A 25,159-nucleotide genomic window follows, 5' to 3' on the forward strand; every position below is an offset into this window, starting at 1 on the left:
GATATTGATGGTACTACTAGCCACAAGCATTGCACCAACAGTGGAAAAGGCAGTCTGAACTCTATATACAGCAATACTGAAGGCTACACACAATTTTCGCAGTTCTGGCAACCCTCTCACACTCAGCTAGCTACCTAGAATTTACAGCACAGAGACAGGCTGTTTGGATCCCAATCACTAGTTTTGTTGGACTAATGGATCCGGGTTGCACACTTGCTTCAGGATGGCTGAGTTGGTACAATAGACAGTAGATCAGCAGACAGTTCTTACGTAGAACACATTCTATTCATTTACAAAGGAACTCAGCAGCTACACTGGTGTACGTAGAACTCAAACCCTGTCTCTAACATTACAGACGAACTCTAGACTACTCACTACTGACTACTGATGTAGCATGACTACTGCGCTATTGGATACTAAGATCATGTGATTTTCCATTATAACATTCTTCTTAAAAGTATATTACACATCAGATTACCACACAGGCCATTCAGCCCAACTTGGCTGTGCTTGTGTTTATGTGCCAAATGAGTCTCTTCCCATCTTATCAACATATCCTTCTATTCCTTTCTCCATCATGTGTTTATCAAGTTTCCCTTAAAAAAATCATCTAATCCATTGTTCTCAATCACTCCATCTGGTAGGAATTTCCAATTTCTAACTACTGTCTGGGCAAAGAGGTTACTTTTGAATTACTTATTGGTGGCTATCTTATATTTATGGTCCTTGGGTTTGGACTGTCCCCATGAGTAGAAAAGTCTACTCACTACACTATCAACCCTGCTATGGATTTTAAGCGCCTTGATCAGGTCACTCCTTAGCCTTATTTAAAAAAAAAATTCTTTCATGGAATGTGGGCATCACTGGCAAGGCCAGCATTTGTTACCCATCCCTAATAGCCCCTGAACTGACTGGCTTGCTAGGCCATTACAGAGGGCAGTTAAGAGTCAACCACATTGCTGTGGGTCTGGAGTTACATGTAGGCCAGACCGGGTAAGGATGGCAGATTTCCTCCCCTAAAGGGGCATTAGTGACCCAGATGGGTTTTTACAGCCATCGATGAGAGTTATCATGGTCACCATTACTGGGACTAGCTTTATGATTCCAGCCATGTTAACTGAAGTTTAAATTCCACTAGCTGCTGTGGTGGGATTTGAACCTGTGTCCCCAGATTATTAGCCTGGGCCTCTGAATTCTGACTGTCATTACCACTACCGCATAATCTGTCCTGTTCTGGAGAAAGGAACTCCAGCCTGTTCAGTCTTTCCTGATAGTTATAACCTTGAGTCTTTGCATCATCGTTGTAAACCTTGTTTGCACTTTCTCCACTGCCTCGCTATCTTTTGTATCATATGGAGACCAGAACTGCCCACCATACTCATGCTGGTTCCAGAATGGTTCCAGGGGTGAGAAACTTCAGCTTTGAGGATAGATTGGAGGGTTTGGGGACTGTTCTCCTTGGAGGGAAGGCAGCTAAGAGGAGATGTGATAAGAAATGTTCAAAATCATGAGGGGGCTGGACAGGGTGGAAGGGGAGAATTTGTTTCCGTTCGTAAAAGGATCAAGAACGAGGGGGCGCAGATTTAAAGTGATTTGCAAAAGAAGCAAATGTGATGCGAGGAAAAACTTTTTCACACAGCGAGTGGATCGGATCTGGAATACACTGCCTGGAAGTGTGGTGGAGGCAGGTTCAATCGAGGCATTCAAGAAGACATTAGGTGATTATTTGAATAGAAACAATGTGCAGGGGTACAGGGAAAAGGCAGGGCAATGGCACTAGGCCATAATGCTCATTAGGAGAGCTGATGCAGACATGATGGGCTGAATGGCCTCCTTCTGTGCTGTTGTGATTCTGGTCTGGACCACACGTGTTGGTAGGATAGGTAACCATGGTTACTAAACAAACCCAGATCCAGTAAGAGGGTTGCTGGACATCACACAGGCACAGGGCAGGGCCGCCACAAACACCACCTCCGAGAACAGATCAGTTGGTCATTTATTGCTGTTTGTGTGGATTTGGTGTAGACAAATTGGCCGCTGCATTTTTCCTACATTAAAACAATGACTATACTTAAAGTACCTAATTGGCTGTGAAACAGTTTTAGAGACCCAGAAACTGTGGGAAGCACTACGAGTGCAAAATGCCTTTCTTATTTCCAAACCCCTATAGCCTAGCAATAAAGGTCAGTTAAAAAGTACAAATTTCTGCACCACAACAATACAAACACACAGGGTGGGGTTTAGTGTTCCTGACACGGGTCCCATCCACTGGTTGGAGAACTGGCGGGAGACCCGCGTCAATTCACTGGGGGAAGACGCAACCTAAATTAAGCGCCTTAATTAAATCACAGGCAGTTAAATGGCCAGCATGGGGCCTTCCGCAGGGTTTAGGACCCCGGCGGCAGAAGTCTCACCTCCTGAGTGCTGCTGGCCAATCCAAGGTTGGCAGCTTTCTGCTGCCCATCAGCCCCACCAGGAGCAATGGCTGCTGCCAGCAACAAACTCACCAGAGGCCTAGGATCAACAAGGGACCACGGCCACAGGTATCTGAGGGCAGGAAGGGGGTCACAGGAAGGGGCAGCTGGCGAGGGGGAGAGGGGTGTGTTGGACGCAAGGGCAGGGGCTCAATACTCAGCAGGCCCTTCATCTTCCTGACGCTGGATCCCTCGGTCGGGCACTAGATGCTTTAGGGATGCTCTGGGAGTCCGTTGGCATTCCTGAGTGTGTTCCTGGGCTTTTTTTTAAATTTTTCGCTCATGGGATGTGGGTGTTGCTGGCAAGGCCAGAATTTATTGCCCATTCCTATTTGCCCTTGAGAAGGTGGTGGTGAGCTGCCTTTTTAAACTGCTGCAGTCCATGTGGGTTAGGAAGGATGCTCCAGGATTCTGACTCATCGACAGTGAAGGAATGGTGATATACTTCCAAGTCAGTCTGGTGAGTGGCTTGGAGGGGACCTTGGTGTTCCCAAATATCTGCTGACCTTGTCATTCTAGGTGGTAGAGGCCACGGGTTTGGAAGGTACTGTCGAAGAAACCTTGTTGAGTTGCTGCAGTGCATCTTGTAGACAGTACACACTGCTGCCACTGTGTCAGAGGTGGAGGGAGTGGATGCTGAAGGTGGTGGATGGGGTGCCAATCAAGCAGACTGCTTTATCCTGGATGGTGTTGAGCTTCTTGAATGTTGTTGGAGCTGCACTCGTCCAGGAGTGTATTCCATCATGCTCCTGACTTGTGCCGTGTAGATGGTGGACAGGCTTTGGGGAGTCAGGTGGTGAGTTACTCACTGCAAGATTCCTAGCCTCTGACCTGCTCTTGTAGCCACAGTGTTTATAGCATTGATCCAGTTCAGTTTCCTGTCAATGGTAAACACCAGAATGTTGACAGTAGGGGAATTCAGCAATGGTAATGCAACTGAATGTCAAGGGGAGGTGGTTAGATCCTCTCTTGCTGGAGATGGTCATTGCCTGGCACCTGTGTGCTGAAAACGCTACTTGTCACTTATGAGCCCAAACCTGAATATTGTCCAGGTCTTGCTGCATTTGGAAGTGGACTGCTTCAGCATCTGAGTCGTCACAAAGTGTTGAAATTGAACAATCATCTGCAAACATCCCCACTTCTGACCTGATGGAAGGAAGGCCATTCATGGAGCAGCTGTAGATGGTTGGACCGAGGACACTACCCTGAAGAACTCCTGCAGTGATGTCCTGGAGCTGAGATGAGTGACCTCCAACAACCACAACCATCTTCCTTTGTACTAGGTACGACTCCAACCAGTGGAGAACGCTGCTTTTACTTGGCATGAAATTAAAAATCTTTAGGATACTGAGAAACGTAGAGGAACAGAGGGGCCTTAGTGTGTATGTCCACCAACCCCTGAAGGTAAACGGACAGTTAGATAAGGTGGTCAAGGAGGCCTACACAGGATACTTGCCTTTATTAGTTAAGGCAGAGAGTTGGGAGATGATGCTGGAACTATGTAAAACCTTAGTTAGGCCACAGCTGAAGCAGTGTGTGTAGCTCTGGTCCCTGCACCATATGAAAGAGGTGATTGTACTAGAGATTGTGCAGAGGAGATTGACAAGGCTATTGCCTGGACTGGAGAATTTTAGTTATGAGGAAAGATTGGATAGGCTCGGGTTGTTTTCTTTGGAACACAGGAGGCGGAGGGGGCACCTAATTGAAGTGTATAAAATGATGCGGGATCCAGATGTAGTGGATAGGAAACTGCCGTCCCCATTGGTTGAGGGATCTATAATGAGAGGGCATAGATTTAAGGTAAGAAGCAAGAAGTTTAGAGAGGATCCAAGGGGAATCTTTTTCACCCCGAGGATGGTGGGGATCTGGAACTCACTGTCTAAAAGGGTCGTAGAGGCAGAAACACTCAACATTTAATAAGTTCTTGGAAGTGCACCTGAAGTACCATAACCTACAAGACATAAAAACAAAAAAACTACAGATGCTGGAAATCCTACAAGACCTTGGACCAAGAGTCAGAATGGATGTGATGGACCAAATGGTTTCCTTCTGTGCTGTAAATTTATATGATTTTATGATTGGATCTTGGTAATATTTTCCAACTCATTTGGAAAGTAGAAACTGGCCCAGTGTAATACAGACAGCATGTCTCACATTGCTGACCTAGACCCATTCCATCCTTACACTTTGGAATAATCAGACTGGACAGGCAGAAAGCATTAGCCAAAGCACTAAGAACCTTAGCGCAACTTCTGGGCCTGGGGGATTGAACCTGAAACCTTCCTGCATATCATGAAGCTCAGTCACTGGCTTAGATGGCTCAAGCTAGCGAAGGATGTGTTTTTATTGAAGGCTTAGCCGAGTGGTAACTTAAACTGCACAACTGAGCTGTACAAAATCTATGAAGAGATTGTGGTAAAATCCTCCTGTGCAATGTCAGACATGCACACACAAAGACTGGACTTGTGGGCTCCATGTGCCTTTTCCTAAAAAGCAAAACGGAAATCTGTTCGACTTCAAATATGAGGGAAATTGACCATTTACATATTTCTGGGTAGTTTGTGGTTATGTTTCACTAACCCACTGAAGCTCCTGTTTGGTCTATCGAATATAATGTAGATGGAGTCAGATCCAACATATAAAAAAAAAATTTTTTAAAAAGGCTCAAATCAAAAATATCTTTGCAGCATAGTTTATCAGTCAACTCAATTCAGACTCAACCAAGTCTGATTCATTGACAGACTGACTGCTGGTTTCTGACTGTTTAGGAATCCATGTGAAGGGATCCTGCCAAAACAATGTGTTGTATGAAAGGGAAGAAAAATGTGTAGTTTAAAGGGTTAACGTTAAATACGCACATGTATAGGCCGGGATTTTCAGGCCCGGTCATCGGTGGGACCCACTGTGGTGCCCCAGCCAGAAGTCCATTGACTTGCTGCAGGACCGGAAGATCCCAGCGGCAGGTGGGTGCAGAAAATCCTGTCCATAGTCTACATCAGTGACATAAGATCACATGACAGAGCATGCTGAGAGATAGTTCTATGTAAAGCCTCGAGCTAAGTCTGTACTTTAATTGGTTAGTATAATTTTCAAGAAAGGGTAAAGTTTACCAATAGCCTTGCCTTCAGCAGTATCTGTAAGCACAGACCACAAGTTCATCTAAGACCAACAACGAGAATAACAGCACATGCACACACCTCTGTCTTTAACACCTTAGTAACAACTAAAGGTGGGAGGCCTTCTGCTTGAACTGCTGCTGTTTGATACGATGGAGTGTTTTGCTCGGGAGAGTAGCTCAGAGTCAAGCAGGACAATGTGAGACTGTATGTCGGCCAGACTGGATGAGGACAGCTGGTCCAGAACACCCTGTCTGAACAGGTGGTATAGGTAGAAACCCTCGTTCACATGTAAACAAACCCTTGGATATGCACTTGAAGTGTTGTCACAGGATTACACACCAAGAGCTAGAGAGTGGCGTTAGACCAGATAGCACAGACAACTGTCTCCTTCTGTGCTATAAATCTTTCTCAGTTTCTCACATTTCCTTGTCTAAATGGACAGTGAGCCAGTCTGGATTTTTATACATCAAAATGACAATCAGGCACTGTCACAACCACTTTTACAGATACCAGTGCTTTATTTCCAGACTCAAAAAAAAACTGATTACAAATCAGCAGGATGGGATATGATCTTTCGTTCTCTGAATTATTGGTCCTGTCCCCTGTGTTTCTGGATGAATAATCCAATCACTGCACTATAGATTAAATGAGGAAGGCCGATTGACTCATTTGCACTTGTAAAAGCCTGGGGGGTGGTGGGGTTGGTTGCTGTCAGCAATTTGTGATTTGATATAGTGAAGGCAGAGGGTCTGAAGATGGTGAAGATGGGTGAATGGATTCGCTGGGTACATGCAGCCAATGACGTTTGATAAAAGGGGGAGCTCAGGTGGTCAGTGAGCAGAATGGTTGGCTGAGTATAATGCTTTGGGAACAAGGGCTCAAATCCCACCATGGCAGCTGGTGGAATTTAAATTCAACTAATAAGATCGGGGATTGAAAGCTAGTCCCAGTAATGGTGACCATGAAGCTATCATTGATTGTCATTAAAATCCCATCTGCTTCACCAATGCCCACTTAAGGAAGTTAATCTGCCATCCTTACCTGGTCTGGCCTACATGTGGCTCCAGACCCTCAGCAATGTGGTTGACTCTTAACTGCTCTCTGAAATGGCTTAGCAAGCCACTCAGTTCAAGGGCAATTAGGGATGGGCAACGAATGCTGGCCCATCCAGTGATGTCACATCGCATTAAAGAATAAACACTATGCAGAATAGATTAAATGATGAACACCACCATCTGGAGATTCCCCTCCAAGCAACACACCATCCTGACTTGGAAATATATCACTGATCCTTCACTGTCGCTGGGTCAAAACCCTGGAACTTCCTAACAGCAATGTGGGTGTACCTACGCCACATGGACTGCAGCGGTTCAAGAAGGCAGCTCACCACCACCTTCCCAAGGGACCCAGTGAATATTTAAAAAAAAATTGACCCATCTCAATGAACCGCTCGAGAAAACATGTAATCCACCTTGCAGTACCAAAGTTTAATTCAAGACTTTTGCCTCCACTTGGTAAACACTGGCAATATGCAACGATGTGACTCAGGCTCAGACGTTTACAGCACAGAAAGAGGCCATTCGGCCCATTGTGTCCACATTGGTCAACAAAGGCTTGACTACACTAATCCCATTTTCCAACGCTTGGCCCATGGCCCTGGAAGCTATGGCAACGCATGGAGTGTGCTGGGCCAATTATAGTTCAGTTAATTAGAAGATGGTGGCTCATCACAGCAGATTTGTGGGTTCAGTTTCTATTCAGTGCTATTCTACCTGATGTTACTGACCCCGGAAATGCAGGGATTCACTAAACTTCTTTACCCAGAGAGGAGTTGGGATGTGGAAAAGGTGAACAGCATAGAAATATTGGAGAGGGGTCTGCCTCGATATGGTGGACTCGAAACATTAGCGCTGTCTCTCTCTCCACAGATGCTGCTAGACCTGCTGAGTTTTTTTTTCCAGCATTTTCTGTTTTTGTTTCAGATTTCCAGGGGACATTTTTAAAGAGTCAACCACATTGCTGTGGGTCTGGAGTCACATGTAGGCCAGACCTGGTGAGGAAAGCAGATTTACTTCCCTAAAGGACATTAGTGAAGGAGATGGGTTTTTACACAGTTTCATAGGTTATCATCATCAGACTTTTATTGAACTCAAATTCCACCATCTGCCGTGGTGGGATTCAAACCCAGGTCCCCAGGGCATTACCCTGGGTCACTGGAATACTAGTCCAGTGACAATACCACTATGCCACTGTCACCTAGGGTGAGATGAAGTCAGGCAGGCAAGGCTTGGTCGGTTGGCACGTTTCTGTACATGCATATCCCACATAAAAGAAAACTTTGGCCTGAGTTTTCATGGGGACAGAAAGAGTGCCGAGGCAGGCCTTTCACACAGCCCGCTTCTGCACCCAGCAGCCCCTGTGGCCACTCCCCCTCCAGAACTCTTTCCAGAAGTGTCGGGCTCATCCAACTCTTGTTAACACCCGCCACAACCCCCACCCCCCCCGAACAAAAATGAGAAAGTCCTGCGCGCTTTCCCCTGAGTCGGGTTTGTGGAGTTGGGAATTTTCCTGACTCGAGATTGAAAATTCAGCCCTTTACATCGTGGGGTATAGAGTTATCAGGCCCAGGTACTGTTCGGGCAATACTGTCTCAGTATCTTAAATAAAAGACAGAGAAGAAAGGCTTGCATTTATATAGCGCCTTTCATGACCACCAGACATCTCAGAACGTTTTACAGACAATGACGTTCTTTTTTTGAAGTGTAGTCACTGTTGTAATGTAGGAAATGCGACAGTCAGTTTGCACATGGCTCCCACAAACTAAAATGTGATAATAAACAAATAATCTGCATTTGTGGTATTGATTTGAGGGATAGATATTGGCCAGGGTACTGGGGATGCTCATCTTCAAAATGGTGCCTACCAGGGAACATCGCATCTAAAGGACAGTGCAGCACTGCGTCAATTTTTGTGCTCAAGCACTAGGACCAGGGGACAGTTTAAAAATAAGGCATCCACCATTTAAGATGGAGATGAGAAGAAAGTTTTTTCCTGAGGGTTGAGAGTCTTTAGAACTCTCTTTCCCCAGAGAGCAGTGGAGGCAGGATTAACAAGTATTGTTAAGGTGGAGGTAGTTAGATTCTTGTCTAACTAGGGAGTCAAAGGTCATCAGGGATAGGCAGAATGTGGGGTTGAGGCCACAATCAGACCAGCCATGGTCTTATTGAATGGCGAATCAGGCTCAAGGGGCTGAATGGCCTACTCATGCTCCTAATTCTTAAATTTATATGTTTGTAAGTCCTGGACTGGGACTTGAACCTGGAACCTTCTGGCTCAGAAGCAACTCTAAGCCACAGCTGACAGAGCCGGAAGCAGGTGGATGAAGAAATATAATTGGGATCCATCCAAATGGAAATTCATTCAAAATCACAGGATATCTGCACTTCAACATACAGTTGGGTGGCGACTCATTTACGCTCTGAACTGCTTTCATGTCCTTTACAGATGGGGTGGGTGTTGAACTCTGAAACTTCTCCTGTGTTCTATAATCAGTGCTCAATATAAAAAAATTGGAAATGTTTCTGAGTAAGAAGAGAGTGATGTTACTGTTTAGAGCAAGAGACATTGTTCTGTCTTTTCCCCACTCTCTAGGTGTGGCCTATTTCCAGAATTGGGAGAGACTATGGTGTAGTGGTAATGTCACTGGCCTGGTAACCCTGAGGCCTAGGCTAATGCTCTGGGGACATGGGTCCAAATCCCACAATGGCAGCTGGTGGAATTTAAACTCAATTAATAAGTCTAGAATGTAAAGCTAGTAGTCTCAGTAATGGTGACAGTGATAGCTATCATTTTTAAAAAAATATATATATATAAAAACTCATCAGGTTCACTAATGCCCTTCAGGGAAGGAAATCCGCAATCCTTAGTTGGTCTGGCCGACACGTGACTCCAGACTCCAGCAATGACACATTGGCCCTTGTCCACTCAGTTCAAGGGCAGTTAGAGATGGGCAACAAACGCTGGCCTTGTGTGTGGCACCCACATCCCACGAAAGAATAAATATAAAACAAAAATCCCTTGTTGTTGGTATCATACTCCCTGTGGCTGCAGGTCATTGTGCATTGGCTGTGGGGAAAGGGCAGGCAAGTGGGACTTTCAAGGAGCTGGCACAGGCACGATGGGCTGAATGGCCTCCTTCTGTTCTGTATGGTTTTACGACTTGGGGAGGGGGGTGGGGGAGGGTTGGGTGTTGTCGGGTAGCCAAGTGGTTAAGGAGAAATCTGTGCTCGCAGGTGGAACCCGGGGTGCAGGAAGCTCATTCTGTCCATAGTCAAATTTTGTTGGATCTGAACTAGATTGACTGATTTTTTTTTGCACTGCAAAGACTTTTTTTTGTTGTTTGATACTTTTCTTAAATGCTGTTTTGTTGGGCTGGAGTTCTTCACTCATCCTGCATTACGTTAGGTAGACAGGCCAAACAGGAACATGAGTGGGTTGGTAAAACACGACCACAAACTCGCCAAAACTATGTAAACAGACCATGTCCTGGGGTTTGGAAGTGAACAGATTTTCTGTCTTGTCTTTTAAAAATATTAGGAAACTTTAAATAAAAAAAAAACCATCCACAAATCCAATCATTGCATACCTGGAGAATTCTGTACAGAAGAATTTTAGCCAGAACTTTTTTTTTAAAAAAAAACAGATTTAGCAAACATGTTCAGAAAGAAAAAAATATGCGCCATTGGCCAAGTTGTCCATTGACTTCACTTTAATATATTGGCCTCTGCATTTTAATATGTACCCTGGAGAAGTTCTCTACCAACTGACCTCAGCGTGATGGGGTGGGGGTGGGGTGGAAAGAGAGAGAAAACTGAAAATAGATTTAAACCGTTGCTTGCAACAGGTACCACCGTGGGACCAGAAATTCCTGCCCGGAGTCAATGGGCCTTTTGCCGGCGGTTTCTGTGGTAGGCAGGGCCGGAAAATCCCACCCAGCATCTCAAACCCGGCTATCCGAAAACTGCCATGCATTATAATTTTAATTATTATTATGTGAGTAAAATAACACACTGGTTTGTTCGGTTGGGTACTGTGTTGGCACAGTGGCACACCGACTAGTTATCAACTTGGCACGCCTGCCTCTTTACCACGTGCTTCGAGCAACCCTTGACCGGACCGACCCGGCTCAAACTGTCTGAGCCAGACCCACCCAGCCTGAAAACCCGCAAGATCAGAAACTTGGGTCCCGAGGTCACTGGTTTTGAGACAGCGTGCCTCTAGGGTGGAATTGGGATATTGCTGAAAAGGGAGGCATATTGTCGAAGCTTTTCAACTTGCACTCAACAGGACAAATGCAAGAATACCAAATTTCAAGTGATCACAACAATTCATACTACAGGGAGAAAAGGGTGCCGATTGGCTGAACTAATCAGTGTCGCCTCGCCTACTAATCAACCCTAACATTTTCAGTATCTACAGTTGATTTAAATAGCCTTGGAAGAGCACTGTGGACTGAGAATGAACAATGACCAAAGAAAAAAAAGTCACACACCAAGACATCAGCTCCAAAAGCCAAGTATCATTCTCACTTCCAATTTTGCCACACAACATTCACAAGCAGTTCAGACTTTTCTTCCCCCCCCCTCTCCACTCACTCATGTATAAAACTGTGAAGTGACTCCACTTACCAGTGGGTTGGCCACCATGATGGTGTAATTCCCATCATCGTCGAGCGTGGCAGCTTCAGTGTGGAGGGAACAAGTTCCATCTGCCTCTCGACAAATCTGGTAGTGTTCACTGCGCTTGGAGATTTGTTTGCCATCTTTGAACCAGTAGACCTACCAGGGGTGTGGAGGAAAGAAGAGTAACTAACTAGTACTGAAAGGCCAAGAACAATCCCATTCTCTTCATACATTCAGACAGTAGGGGGGGGAGGAGGAACTACATGTTTTCCAGTGTTACAAAGACCACACTGGACTGTCTCGTTAATAGTGTGATTAAGAAGAGAAAACAACAACACTAATTAACCCAACTACATGGACTGCAGTCGTTCAAGGCAGTGGTTTGCAACCCATCACCACCTCCTCAAGTGCAATTGGAAAAGGGCAATAAATTTGCCCTGACCAACGACACTCACATTTGCTGAATAAATTATTTTTTAAAAACATCACAAATTGTGACATTGAACGAAGCCTGTCCACTAGGTTAAACATTCACTCCCTCCTCCACCACCAACCTAGAGTGGCAGCAGTGTCTCCAAGATGCACTGCAGCAACTCATCAGGGCTCTTTTGACAGCACCTTCCAAACCCATGACCGCTACCACCTAGAAGGACAAAGGCAGCAGACAAATGGGAACACCACCGCCTGCAAGATCCCCACCAAGCCACGGACCATCCTGACTTGGAAATATATCGCCGTTCCTTCACTGTCACTGGGTCAAAATCTGGAACTCCCTCCCTAACAGCACTGTGGGTGTACCTACACCACATGGACTGCAGTGGTTCAAGGTGGCAGCTCACCACCACCTTTTCAAAGGCAATAGAAATGGACAGCAAATGCTGGCTTTGCTGCGACGCCCACATCAACTGAATTAATAAAAATGACCTCGTTGTCTGGGAATGTAAAAGAAAAGAATGGAAGGGCTTTTCTTGATGTCACCTGTGTCATGGTACATTCAACTCAACTTACTTACCACACCTAGCAAAACTTTTCAAATGTATCGCTTATGTAAATGAAAGCAGCATTTAGCTGCTATCACTAGGCTTTGTCCTGTTGCATTCTCTCCTCTGGAGAGCCTAAAGAAGTTGGTTTGTGCTTGTTAGGGTACAGAAGGTTAAGGGGAGATAAAGGGGTTCCAAATCATGCGGGGTTTTGATGGAGTAGATTAGAGAAATTACCTCCACTGGCAGGAAACGGGTGGCTAGAGTGGGCAGCTCGTTTTTTGGCTGGCACAGACACAATGGGCCAAATGGCCTCTTTCTGTGCCATAAACGTTCTATGATTCTAGGAGGATTGGTAACCAGAAGACATTTAAAAATAATTGGCAAGAGGGAACTCAAGAGGAGATAAGGAGAATAACTATTTTCTATATAAAATTCAGGCAGGTTGTGATCTGGAATGCACTGCCTGAAAGGATGGTGGAAGTAGATTCAATAAGAACATAAGAAATAGGATCAGGAGTAGACCATTTGGACCCACCATTCAATACAATCATGGTTGATGTTCTGCCTTGACTCTCCTTATCCCTCAAATCCCTGCCAGGCCAAAAATCTGTTTATCTCAGCCTTAAATATAGTCAATGATGGAGCATCTACAGCCCTCTGGACAGAGAATTCCTGAGATTCACAACCACCTCAGTCAGAAATTCTCCTCATCTCAGTCCTAAACGATGAACCCCTTATCGTGAGAGTGTGTCGCTGTATTCTCCAGCTAGGAGCAGTAATTTCCAAAAGGAAATTGGATATATATTTGAAAATGAAGAACTTGGGGGACTAATTGGACAGCTCTTTCAAAGAGCTATCATAGACATCATGGCCTGAATGGCCTCCTTTTCTGCTGAAAAATTAAACTCCTGATCCTGATTCTTGTGTTCTTGTCATTGCAGCTTGTACCTTTGGCATGGGGTCTCCGGTCACTTTGCAGGTGAAGGTCACTGACGTCCCCTCGAATAGTTTGACATGTTTTAGTTTCCTCTCGAAGGTTGGTGCGGTGCCATGTTCGGGCAGCTCATCATGTTGGACCTCCTCATCGGACTCATCCACGGGCGAACGCTCCAGGCGAAACTCAATCTCACTGATCAGCCTCTGTTCAAAGCTGGAGACCTTGTATTCCTAAAAAAAAAACCAACAAACCCAAAATGTCAACAGCAAACAGAAGATGAGTTAACAAATCGATCTATACTGTGATGCTTCCCTCTAGAATAGAGAGGACTGACAAGGCGACCCAAGAGAAGTCTGGAAAATTGTCAATAGATTCCGTAGAATAGGGCAGAATCTTTCCCTTGTCAGGCAGGCTCAGACCCGAGCCAATTGGGAGAAAAATATTGCGTGATGACATCAGGTGAGCGTTCCGACGTCATCGCGCACTCGTGCGATATTTCGATCGGTGGACAGGCGCGGGAGTCGGCAGCACGCCTGCCAACAATTAAGAGCACTATTAGGTCTATTAATTAATTAATTAAATTGAATTTTTCCCTGTCCGTCCAACCTTATGGTTAGCAGGTGGATAGACGATTTTGGGCGGGATGAAGTTCCCGATCTTAATCGAAAATAACATGATTTTTCGAACTCCTTTTCAACATGTTCCTGCTCATGCGTCAGAGTCACATGAGGGGACCTGATTTCCATTTTTTTTTGAAAACTTTATTTTTGATGTGAAAAATCTTCAGCTCCCTGAGGCAGCCCTGTGCCTTCAGGGAGCCTTCACTGAGCCCACCCATGCTGACTTCCGCGCTCACCCTCCTCCCTCCACCCCACCCAGGCAGCGCTGAGGTTATCAGCGCGCGATTCACACTGGCTGGCTGCTAATTGGCCAGTCAGCGTGAAATTGCCATCTGGGCTCGATTGCGAGCGCCAGTCCGTTATACGGTAAAAATTCTGCCCAGTAAGATTATGCTTCAACTCATTGAAGGAATCCAAAATAAGGGTCGATAAGACAATAAATCGGATAGGAAATTCAGGAGAAACTCTTTTACCCAGGGAGCGGTAGGATGTGAAATATGAGGAGTAACTGAGGCCAATAGCACAGATGCCTTTAAGGGGAAGCTAGAGGAGGTCTTGTGACACAACAGGCAGCATCCGTGTCTGAGTTCAAGTCCCACCCCAGGACTTGATGGCCAAGGAAGATGCATTCACAATGTGGCCAAGCAGGTTGATTATTAATCTGCAAATCCTTCCAACACATCAAGAGGTAGGAAGTAAGAGTGGGAGAGATTCATGGTCAGCCATGTGATGGAAAGAATATTGGAGCCTCTACCATCACTATCCACTGCTCCAGAATACAACATGCATGTAAAAGTGCATATTGCCACTTGGACTCTGGGTGAACTGTAACACGCCACCACCACATAAGCCCAAGAGGGAGAAAGGAGTGGAAGGTTATGTTGATAGGTTTAGATAAAGTAGGGAGGGGGCTGGGGTGGAGCATAAATGACAGCATCTATGGACCGAATGGTCTGTTTCTCTGCTGTAAGCTCTTATCTCACCTGACATCACTGCAGGCCAATACGGAGTAATGAATGCCACTGGTGTTTAGGACTTTACAGGCAATATCAGAAGGCAAGAGTTAATTAAAAACCGTGGGTGGAATTTTAAGGCCCAGTCGTGATGGGGGCGGGGCTGGAAGATGTGGCGAGCTGATCAAAAGTCCATCGACTTTGGCAGGACTGGAAAATTCCACCGTTTGTGTGTTCAGGATCCTGATTTCAATCACCCATATCTTTGTTTCACTTGTCTGAGATTTCTGCGTCCAGGGCCATGTTATCACATCCTGTCACTAGCTGCTAAAGATAAAACCAGCTGACATAGAACCATAGAACACTACAGCACAGAAAAACAGGCCATTCGGCCCTTCTAGTCAGTGCCGAAATATTATTCCGCTAGTCCCATTGACCTGCATCCAGTCCATAACCCTCCAGATCTCTCCCATCCATGTATCTATCCAATTTATTCTTAAAACTTAAGAGTGAGCCCGCATTTACCACGTCAGTTGGTAGCTCGTTCTGCACTCTCACCCCTCTCTGAGTGAAGAAATTCCCCCTAATGTTCCCCCTAAACCTTTCCCCATGTTTGGCAAGTCGAGCCCTTCTCACCAATACCCCTACCCCAACCCCCAGGATGAGGGCACAATGCCAAACCCAAAGCAACATTTCACCCAGTAAGGTCAGCGGGTTAAATGGAGGCACCATTGAGGACTCAGCTTCCAGAATCCAGATCCACCCACCCACCCCGGGAACATGTCAGCAGACGAAACAACCAGGAAGCTTCCCTCCAGTTCCCCATGTCCGAGTTTTACACTCAACTGCTGTCAATACCGTCCACTGATAAACCAATAGAAGGGGCACCTGAGTCAGAACTAGATATGGTCATCAACAGAATGTTACACCCCAGGAGGAGGCCGTTCGCCTCATCGCGCCTGCTTTTTGATTGTCCCCAACTTTTTCCCACAGCCTCGCAAATATTTCCTTGTTTATCCAGTTCCCTTTTGAAAGTTATTATTGAATCCCTTTCCAACGTCCTTTCATGCAGCACAATCCAGGTCATAAGTTGTTAGGTGAAAAATATTCTGCTCATCTTCCCACTGGCTTTTAAAAAAAAACAATCAATTATTGTAACAGGCTGTCCGCTGGTTACCAACCCTCCTGCTCCTGGAGACAGTTTCTCCTTTTCTACACCGTACCAAAACTCTTCATGATTTGAACACCTCTATCAAATCTCTCCTTAACCACTTCCAAATCCACAACCACGGCCATCTAGAAGGACAAGGGCAGCAGATGCATGGAAACACCACCAACTGGAAGTTCCCCAAGTCACTCACCATCCGGACTTGGAAATATATCGCCGTTCCTTCACTGTCGCTGGGTCAAAATCCTGGAACTCCCTCCCTAACAGCACTGTGGCTGTATCTACACCACATGGATTGTAGTGGTTCCAGTAGGTAGCTCACCACCACCTTCTCAAGGGCAATTAGGGATGGGCAATAAATGCTGGCCCAGCCAGTGACGCCCATATCCCGTAAAATGAATAAAAAGTAAGTTGAAATATCCCAGCTTCTGCAGTGCCTCCACATAACTGAAGTCCCTCATCCCCTGCTGCCATTCTAGCAAGTCTCTTTTGGCAGCCTTACACTAAAGTGCAGTATACCCAAATGGAAACAATGCTCCACTTGGGGCCCAATTGCTAGAGAAACATTCCAGGGGCAATCAGACAATGTCTTATTTTCAAAGGAACTCTGCCCTTAAGAGAAGGTCATAGACATGCAAAAAAGGAGAGGTCAACCTCAGGGGGCTCCTATACTTACAAATCACAGAGGGTGTAATGCTTTTGCACAGGGAAATGAATAGTGCTGCTTAACACCCAGCAGTCCCAAGGCAAATCCAATGAGAGGTCGCAGGAAGGCTTGAGGGGTTGATATGGTTCAGTGATTTCAAAAGCAAAGCTGGGAGAAAGGTGGGGGGGTGGGTGGCGGCGGGGTGGGGAGGACAAATATCCAGTAACCTTACATTAACCTTTGGAGTGATGGGAAAACATCACTCAGGTATTCCACAGCAGCCAACAACCATGTGAAGAGCAGAACAACAACAATAATAGGACACAGGAGGAGATGGTGGTGCAGTGGCAGTGTCACTGGACTAGTAATCAGAAGCTAAGGCTAATGCTCTGGGGACAAGGGGTCAAATCCCGCCATGGCAGCTGGAATATAGAAACGAAACATACGTTGGCACCCTCTGCTCTCGCTAACTCTTTCTCATCTTGCCCCCTCCCTCCTTAGAGGAGAGGTGATTTGTTAGAGGTATTCAAAATCATGAGAGGGGCCTGGACAGAGCAGATAGGAAGAAGCTGTTCCCACTCATGAAAGGAACGAGAACAAAAGGACAGAGATGTAAAGTAATTCATAATAGATGCGACAGGAGGAGAAACTTTTGGGTGGCAGTTGGGTGTTTTGGATTTGGACTGCACTGACAGAGTGTGGTGGAGGCAGGTTCAATCGAGCATTGAAAAGGGAATTAGACTGGCATCTGACAAGGAAGAATGTGCGGGGAGAAGGAGGTAGGATGGAACAGGGTGAGTTGCTCATTCAGGGAGCCAGTGCAGACACGATGGGCTGAATGATCTCCTCCTGTGCTAAAAGAGTTCTGAGATTGATTTTATTATGGTAACTAATAAATCCAACAGGGAATTCAGGAGAAACTTCCTCACCCAGACAGTGTGCTTAAATATAGAACTCACTGCTGCATTTAAGGGGGGGGAAGCTAGATAAACGCAGGATTTTTAGTTTGGCAGGTGCCCGGTCGGATCCCCGACTACGATCGCACCCCCCCCACCCCCGACTGTGATTTCACGCTGGCGGGTCAGTCAATGGCCAGCCAGCGTGAAATGCGTGCTGAAAGGCTCAGTGTAGCTGGGGTGGGGGGGTGGAAGGACGAGGAGCACTGAAGTCAGTGCGAGCGCGGGGGAGCGTGAAACGAAAGCTCCCTGAAGACAGAGAGCTGCTTCAGGCAGCGGAAGAATTCAAATGCAAAAAGGTTTTAAAATGCCCACACATCAGAATCAGTCACCTGAACATATGCAAGATGAAAATTCTGTCCATACGTTTCTTATTTATTTATTTATTTATTTAATAATGGAATCCTCATCCCGCCCCTGGTCGATTCATCCGCCCATTGGAAATGGGGCAACGGTAAATCTCCGTTAGTTTCACAGTTAACGGGCTGGATCGCCCTCTTAAATTGTCAGCGGCCACGCTTCTGAGTTCAGCGCTCGCCCCGACTGAAATATCACACGAGTGCGCGATGATGCCGGGACGCTCGCCCTACGTCACCCACGCGCTATTTGACGCTCGAGCAGGTCGGATGTGCGCCTGCATGCCGAGCGAGAAATTCTGCCCACGAGGGCAATGGGAATCAAAGGAGGAGGGGAGATGAAGTAAATAAGGAGGGAGGAGGCTCGCATTGAGAACGAACACTGGCCCCGGATCCAGTTGGGGTAACTGGAGCGTTTGTGCTGTCCGCGTGATGCCAAGGCGGATTTATGTTAGGACCTCATACCTGGCTTGACCGTTTGAGCGCGCGCGGTGTGGATCCATTTCTGCCATTTTATACATGCCCTCCACCTGCTGCCACACAGGGGGTTAGCGGTTCCCTATTGAGCGCCAGCGTGGGATCAGATCTCAAACATGCACAAGTGCACAGCGTGAAAGTAAAAGCAAAAACATTGCGGTGGCTGGAAACCGGAAATAAAAACAGGAATGCTGGAAAAACCCAGCAGCATCTGTGGAGAGAGAAACAGGAAATGTTTCGAGCTGAATGATCAGTTCAAAAGTAGAGCAACTCAAAATGCCGACTGTTTCTCTCTTTCCGCTGATGCTGCCAGACCGGCTGAGTTTTTCCATGGCTTTGTTTTTATTTGCCCGGTGTAAAGAATTGATTTAAAAGGCAGACCACCATCTTAGCAGCTTTGAGTGTTTAACCCTCAGCCTGAAATACAAATACAATTTTTTTTTTAACTCCATGAATAAGTGACATTGATCCCTCGTGAACAAGGCTGCTGAGCTATTTCTCTCAAGTAAGCTGAGAACCACAGAATGACTCCCGTATCTTAAGCTAGATGCTAAATTGATCTCATCGGCATCAAAAACCTTTTACCCATTCCGAGTGCAGGATTGTTTTGTTATCCCCACCCCACTTTTAAAGTGAAACACCCTGGCCCAAGCCCCAAATAAAAAAGGATATAATGTTCTGAATAATCTGAGGCAAATAGTTCCTGCTGTTCAATTTCCATCACCCCCACCCCCCAACTAAAGTAATAACAGAACAGGAAAGAAAGTGGTATCTTAATTCAAATTGAGGAACATATGATTGCCAGAAGGAATGCATTTTTTGTTCTGTTACTACCTTCTTATTTACCATCAGAATTGGAGGAACGTAACACTAGATTATAAGCCTTCGCTGCATTATTGGACAAAAAAAATGTTTGTGGTGCTGAATGAATCAGTTTTGCTCTCTCAACAGAAACGCTTTCTTACACGCAATAGAATTTAAAGGAATGACTTGAATTGTTTGCCACAAATACCAAATGCCAAGCAAACACACCTGGGCCACAGGCTCATCCTCGACCTCCTGAAAGTTGAAGACAGTGGCAGCATTGTCCGCTCCCAGAAGCCTCCGGGCCATCTTTTCCTCATAGGTCAATCTCTGAGGCAGGGTTGGGGGTGAGGGGAGGAGGAGAGGGAAAAAAAAGAAAGAGGGAAATAAGATACAGATGTGGACTGTGTACAATAAGTGAGTAAGTAAAAGTCAACTCGAATGGCTCGAGAGTGGAAAAATATCGACATCACGAAACACAAGGCGTCCATTTGGAAGGCAGAGAAAGATGGACTTCCATCTACACGGCCCTTTCCAAAAATTCAGGGACGCCCCGAACACAACTCACGGCCAATGAAGTACTTTTTGAAGTACAGTCTCTGTTGTAATGCAGGAAATGGGGGTAGCCTTGCGGGGCACAGCAAGCTCCCACAAAAGACCAATGTGAAAATGACTAGATAATTGCTAAGGGGAGGCAGTGGCAGAGTGGTATTGTCACTGGACTGGTAATCCACAGACCCAGGGTAATGCTCTGGGGGCCTAGGCTTGAATTCCACCATATTGGATTTGAACTCAATAAAAACCTGGCATTAAAAGTCTAATGATGACTGCGGATCAATTGTTGTAAAAACCCGTCTGGTTCACCAATGCCCTTTAGGGAAGGAAATCTGCCATGTGACCTACATGTGACTCCAGACCCACAGCAACAGTGGTTGACCCTTAAATGCCCTCTGAACAAGGGCAATTAGGGATGGGCAATAAATGCTGACCTAGCCAGTGATGCCCACATCGAACAAATAAATAAAAAATAATCCTGTTCTCGTGCAAATTTTCCTCAGTAGCCAATTCACTTAATTTACATTTTTACACGCCCTGTCAACATTGATAAGCTTGTTTAACTGTCATGTACAAGTGCAGGGGCTTGTAGTTCCATTTCAACTAGAAAGGAGGGTAAGGATGTTTCTCTGACATTAGGCTTGGAGTTGACTTTGCCGAGTGAACAGTGGAGTTGCTCAGTCAAACCCATTAACCATGAGCCATAGGTCAGAAATGGCATTAGTTCTTACCCAAGCTCCATCACAGTGGGCTTCAAGAACCAGTTCACACATCTCCCCATGTATAGCAGACACATGGGCATGAACACAACTCGCTCACTATATGGGGTAGACAGTGAAACCAAGGCTATAAGTAAGGACAGGAAAGCTCCACTTAGAAAATGCCTCGTCATTGCTACCAGAATCTCAACGCTAAAGTAACTGCACCTTAACCAGCTGGCTGAAGCTGTTTGAAAGCCTGATTTTGCCTGAAATCAGGAGTTGCTTAAATGGGCAAGTGCTTATCACACCACCCGAAATAGCCAGTGTGCTTGATACAGTTCAATTGGTGCCTTTGTAATTGACGCCTATGGTAATGACAAGTGGTCAGTGCCATTTCCCCAGGCTAAGTGCGGATGGTATAAGCGCTGGGGGCTGTAACGGGCAGGATCGGCTGCAAATGACTTAATACACCCAGTGTCTTTACTTTGAAGGCTCTTGGTTGAACGCAAAAGCATGGTACACAGCAGCGAATTAGCACCAGCAATATCCCAAAACACCACTGAAACAAACACACACTCAGTTATACAGTTGATTGTATGGCTTGTGATGAAAGTTGGATTGGCTCGTGTTTTGGCTGAGGCTCTTTGTGCAAATGCTAAGTGTTGCTACGCTCCAGAGACTTGCACACAAAATCTAGGCTTAAAATCCCAGTGCAGTACTAATGGAGAGCTGCACTCTTTTTTTGGATGAAACATTAAACCAAGGGATGAGAGTGTTAATTGTACAAATTAATGTCGAGGATATATAGCTGGAGGGCATTTATTAGAGGACTACTTGAGCACATTTAAAGAGATACCTGTTGATGCTGCTGGTGGGCTGTAGGGTTAGGAGCTGTATATTTGTACTGTCTCACCCTAAATAAATCTAAAGGCCGCAATAAAAAACAAAATGCAGCAAAAACTCAGGACTAGCAACACCTGTGGAGAGAGAAACAGAGCTAATGCTTCAAGTTCAATATGATTCTTTCCTGGAATCTAGGCTGTTTATTTGTGCTGCAACACTAGGGGGAGCCCTTCCTGCATATGCAGTGTCAGAGGGTCAGCTGGCTGCATTAAAATGAACAAGTTGTCTCGACACAGACAAACAATAAAGTTAAGGTTGCCCATTTTTTACATCTGTGCAGTCCTTAACCAATTGAAATTTGTTGTATCTATCATTTATCAACTGTTCTCTCCATAAAGCATGCTTCTGATGATTCAGTAAATGACGAAGATACACAATCAGGGAATTTCTGCCTCAACTTCCAATGAACTCGGACTGTGGAGAATTAATTGGGATATTTTTTGGTAAAAAAAAAATTTAAAAGTATTTTGAATAAAGTACCTAAGAAAAAAAATTCTCTCTCTTGTAGGATTCGAAACAACGACCCAGAGATTAAGAGTCCCATGATCGACCAACTGGGCCAGTGCAAAGCCTTAACATCCTGGGGTAAAAGGTAGCATTCAAAAGATTTAAATAAACCCATCCATTTTGTTTATTTTCATAGTTTGATTTATTATGGATTGTGTCAAGTTAATTGTTGAATAGGTGTTCTGTGTGGGGGGTGGCATGGTGTGGGGGTGGGGGTTGGGGGGTGGTGGTGAAACCTCTCTGTCATTGCAGCCAACTTTCCTGCAAAGTCCCTGGGTGACTTTTATTTTAAATCCCTTCATGGGATGTGGGCCTCAGCCTCGTTGGCTGCTCCAGCCTTTATTGCCCTTCTTTTAGACCCAGCATGGAGCGGGTGTGAAGCCTGAAGTGTCAGTTCACGTTCAAGTTCCTGATTAAAATGTCTCAAAAATCAAGGAAACTGCCCAGGAGTAAGGAAGGCAAAAAGTTCCATCCTGCTGCCAACCGGAAAGGAGTCAGGAACCATTGCGCTTGCAGTGTAGGGCACAGTGTGGGGGCAAGCGATCGGGTTCAATTGCTCCCGATGTCTTCCCGGTCTGTGGCAGGAGTTACAATGAATTCTAAAATGGAGTAAAGATTGGCTTCTGGTCTCCTCTTTCCCCAGCTGTCAGGAGTTTAACAGCGAGGTGATGAAAGGCACTATATAAATGCAAGTTTTTATTTTTACAAGCTTTATTTTTGGGGCTGGTTGGGCATTGTGTGTGGCAGCAAGGGGAATTTTCCACTTCATGTCCTAATGTGGCCCCGTTGAGGAGTATACCTCACAATATTGTAACCACAATTTGGTCAAGATCGTGCTGTGGAATGCAAACAATGGGCATATTTGAAGGAAATTCCTCTCCCTTCCCAAGCCAGGAATTTTCAACCAACCTAGACATTTCTCCTTATTGCAAGTTTCAAATGCTGCATTGCAAATTGAAAAAACACCCCCAATTTTCATTTCCTGCACTCAGCATTTCTTACCCCCTCTGTGTAAACCTCCTAATTTCGCCCTCATTGAGACTAATTGGGAACACGTTTGGTCTGTGTGGGCCTGGCGCTCAGTAACTGAGAACGAGGCGACCTAAATTCTTTTGGCTTATGTGGTCTGACAGGCTCGCTTTCTATGGGCCATCAGATGAGGCCATTAGGAGATGGAACAGCATTTCATTTTAAAGAAGAAAAAAAATGGAGTTCATGACTTTGTAAAAAAAGAATGTTGCACTCCCATCAGCAAGTGGTCAAAAAAATGGCCCAGGGAGCAACAGATCATGACGAAGACTGGGGAAGGCAGCCATTTTTGGGTTACTTAAATGCATCAATTCCAAACCTAACATAGTCCCTATATAACTTTAATGACTTCCATCCAATCATCATTGCCAACACCCCAGGGGCAGAGCCATGAGAATATAGAAACAGGAGGTGCCCGTTTAGCCCCTCGAGTCTGTTGCACCATTCAGTGAGATCTTGTCTGATCTGCAACCCAACTCCATGGTACCTGCCTTTACCCCATTTCCCTTAATTGCTTTGATGTCTTTAAATTTGCTTTCAAATGAACAATTGATCCAGCATCAACAGCTATCCATGGAAGAGAGTGCACCAAACTTTGCCACCCTTAGTGTGTAGAAGCGCTTCCTAATTTCACTGCTGGAAGTTTTGGCTTTAATTTTTAGACCATACCCCTTCATCCTGGCTCCCGAACCAGCAGAAAGAGTTTTTCCCCAGTTTACCCTATCCATTCCTCTGAATACGATGAATACTTAACTCAAATCATGGCTTAACCTTCTAAATTCCAGCAAATACAAGCCTATTTTGTGTGTTAGAATTGAAGATTGATCTCCAGGGCACTGCTGCAAGCAACCCTGGAGAAAATAGTCATCAGGACATTAGAAAAAAAAGAAAGAGATGTGTTTTTGATTTTAAAAAAAACTTGTTAGTTCTGAAAATACATTAGCGATGAGCGATAAAAAGGCTGTTTGACTGAAGTTGAGAATTGTTCAATCAGGTATTGCAAGGCTAAATTGCAGGACCCCTGGTGTCAGGACGAAAAGTGGGTCCTGAGCCGGCACTTGCCGGAGGAAGGAGTTACTCGGTGATTTTATTGGAGGCAGCCTCCTCCTTGGCTGCCAGCTGGCCCATGGCCCAACTAAGGATGGCCGGGCAGGCTCCTGGTGCTGCCAACCCAGGGAATGGGCAAACCTGAAGCCTCAGCAACATCAACGGGAGAGGTGGGCACTGCTGAGAGAGGCAGAAGACCTTGGGGCACCTCCAGGTAAATACATTGTAAAAAAAAAAATGAAGAATTCAGAAGGCCGAGGGCAAGAGGGGGAAATCCCTCCGGGGAGATCGTTGGGGGCCGCCTATCCTGCCCGTGACCCTCTATTTGGAGCATGAAGCCTCCAGCTTTGATGCCACCCCCACCCCCCCAACACCCGAGGCTGCCAGTATTTATAGCTGCCGACCTCCCCATGTAGCAGGAGGGCTGCCCTGCCGCTGGCAAAAATGTGCTGGTTCCACCAATGGCCTTCTGCCTACTGCTGGGTAACGTCCACGGCTGCAGGACAGCATTGGTGGGGCTGCTCCGATGCGGCTGCCTGCTATTTTAAAATCAGCCCAACTCCCACCACCATCCCCCTGACTGTTCCCTCCAGCTGGGATCTGGTCAAATTCAGCCAGTTGAGTCCGTTTGCCCCTTGTTCCCTTGGTCAACTGAGAAGCAGCGTGAGGATGGACATGATGATAGACCAATGGTGGGTGCGAGTTAATGGAAGGCGGGAGGTCTCAGACTCAGACGTTTACAGCACAGAAGGAGGCTATTCAGCCCATCTTGTCTGTGCTGGTCAACAAAGATCTGACTACATTAGTTCCATTTTTCAGCAAATGGCCCATTGCCCTGGGAGGCTATGGTAACGGAAGTGAAAATCTCAATACTTCTTCAATGTTATGAGAGTTTCTGACTCAATCACCCTTTCAGGCAGTGAGTTCCAGAACTCCCACCACCCTCTGGGTGAAAAAATTCTCAATTCCCCTCTTAGCCTTCTACCTCTTACCTTAAATCTGTACCCCCTGGTTATTGATCCCTCTACTAATGGAAAAAGTACCTTCTTATCCATGCCCCTCATAAGCTTATACACGTCCTTCAGGTCATGTGGTCAAACCTCCAGGAACACATCCAATTAAGAGTCGGCAGCACCACTCCACCCCCCCAGTCAGACAACAACCTATCTTTACATATCATCTTTAATACAATGAAACATCCCAAAACACTTCACTGTCACGTAAGGGCATATTAGGCGAGACG

The 25,159-nt window shown here is 45.8% G+C and overlaps 1 protein-coding gene across 5 annotated transcripts in view; it reads right to left on the minus strand.

The window, feature by feature from the left end:
- palld (palladin, cytoskeletal associated protein) overlaps positions 1–25,159 on the minus strand; it is a 373,397-nt gene that overhangs the window by 27,296 nt on the left and 320,942 nt on the right. For all 5 annotated transcript variants that reach the window (XM_041186090.1, XM_041186089.1, XM_041186092.1 and 2 more), the window contains 3 exons: positions 19,403–19,504; positions 13,206–13,424; positions 11,281–11,430 (listed from right to left, as the gene is read on the minus strand). In XM_041186090.1, coding sequence (XP_041042024.1) covers positions 11,281–11,430; positions 13,206–13,424; positions 19,403–19,504 — 471 coding nt within the window. The remainder of the gene's footprint in view (positions 1–11,280; positions 11,431–13,205; positions 13,425–19,402; positions 19,505–25,159) is intronic.

Source organism: Carcharodon carcharias, chromosome 4 (genome assembly GCF_017639515.1).
Source record: "Carcharodon carcharias isolate sCarCar2 chromosome 4, sCarCar2.pri, whole genome shotgun sequence".
NCBI classification, from domain to species: domain Eukaryota; kingdom Metazoa; phylum Chordata; class Chondrichthyes; order Lamniformes; family Lamnidae; genus Carcharodon; species Carcharodon carcharias.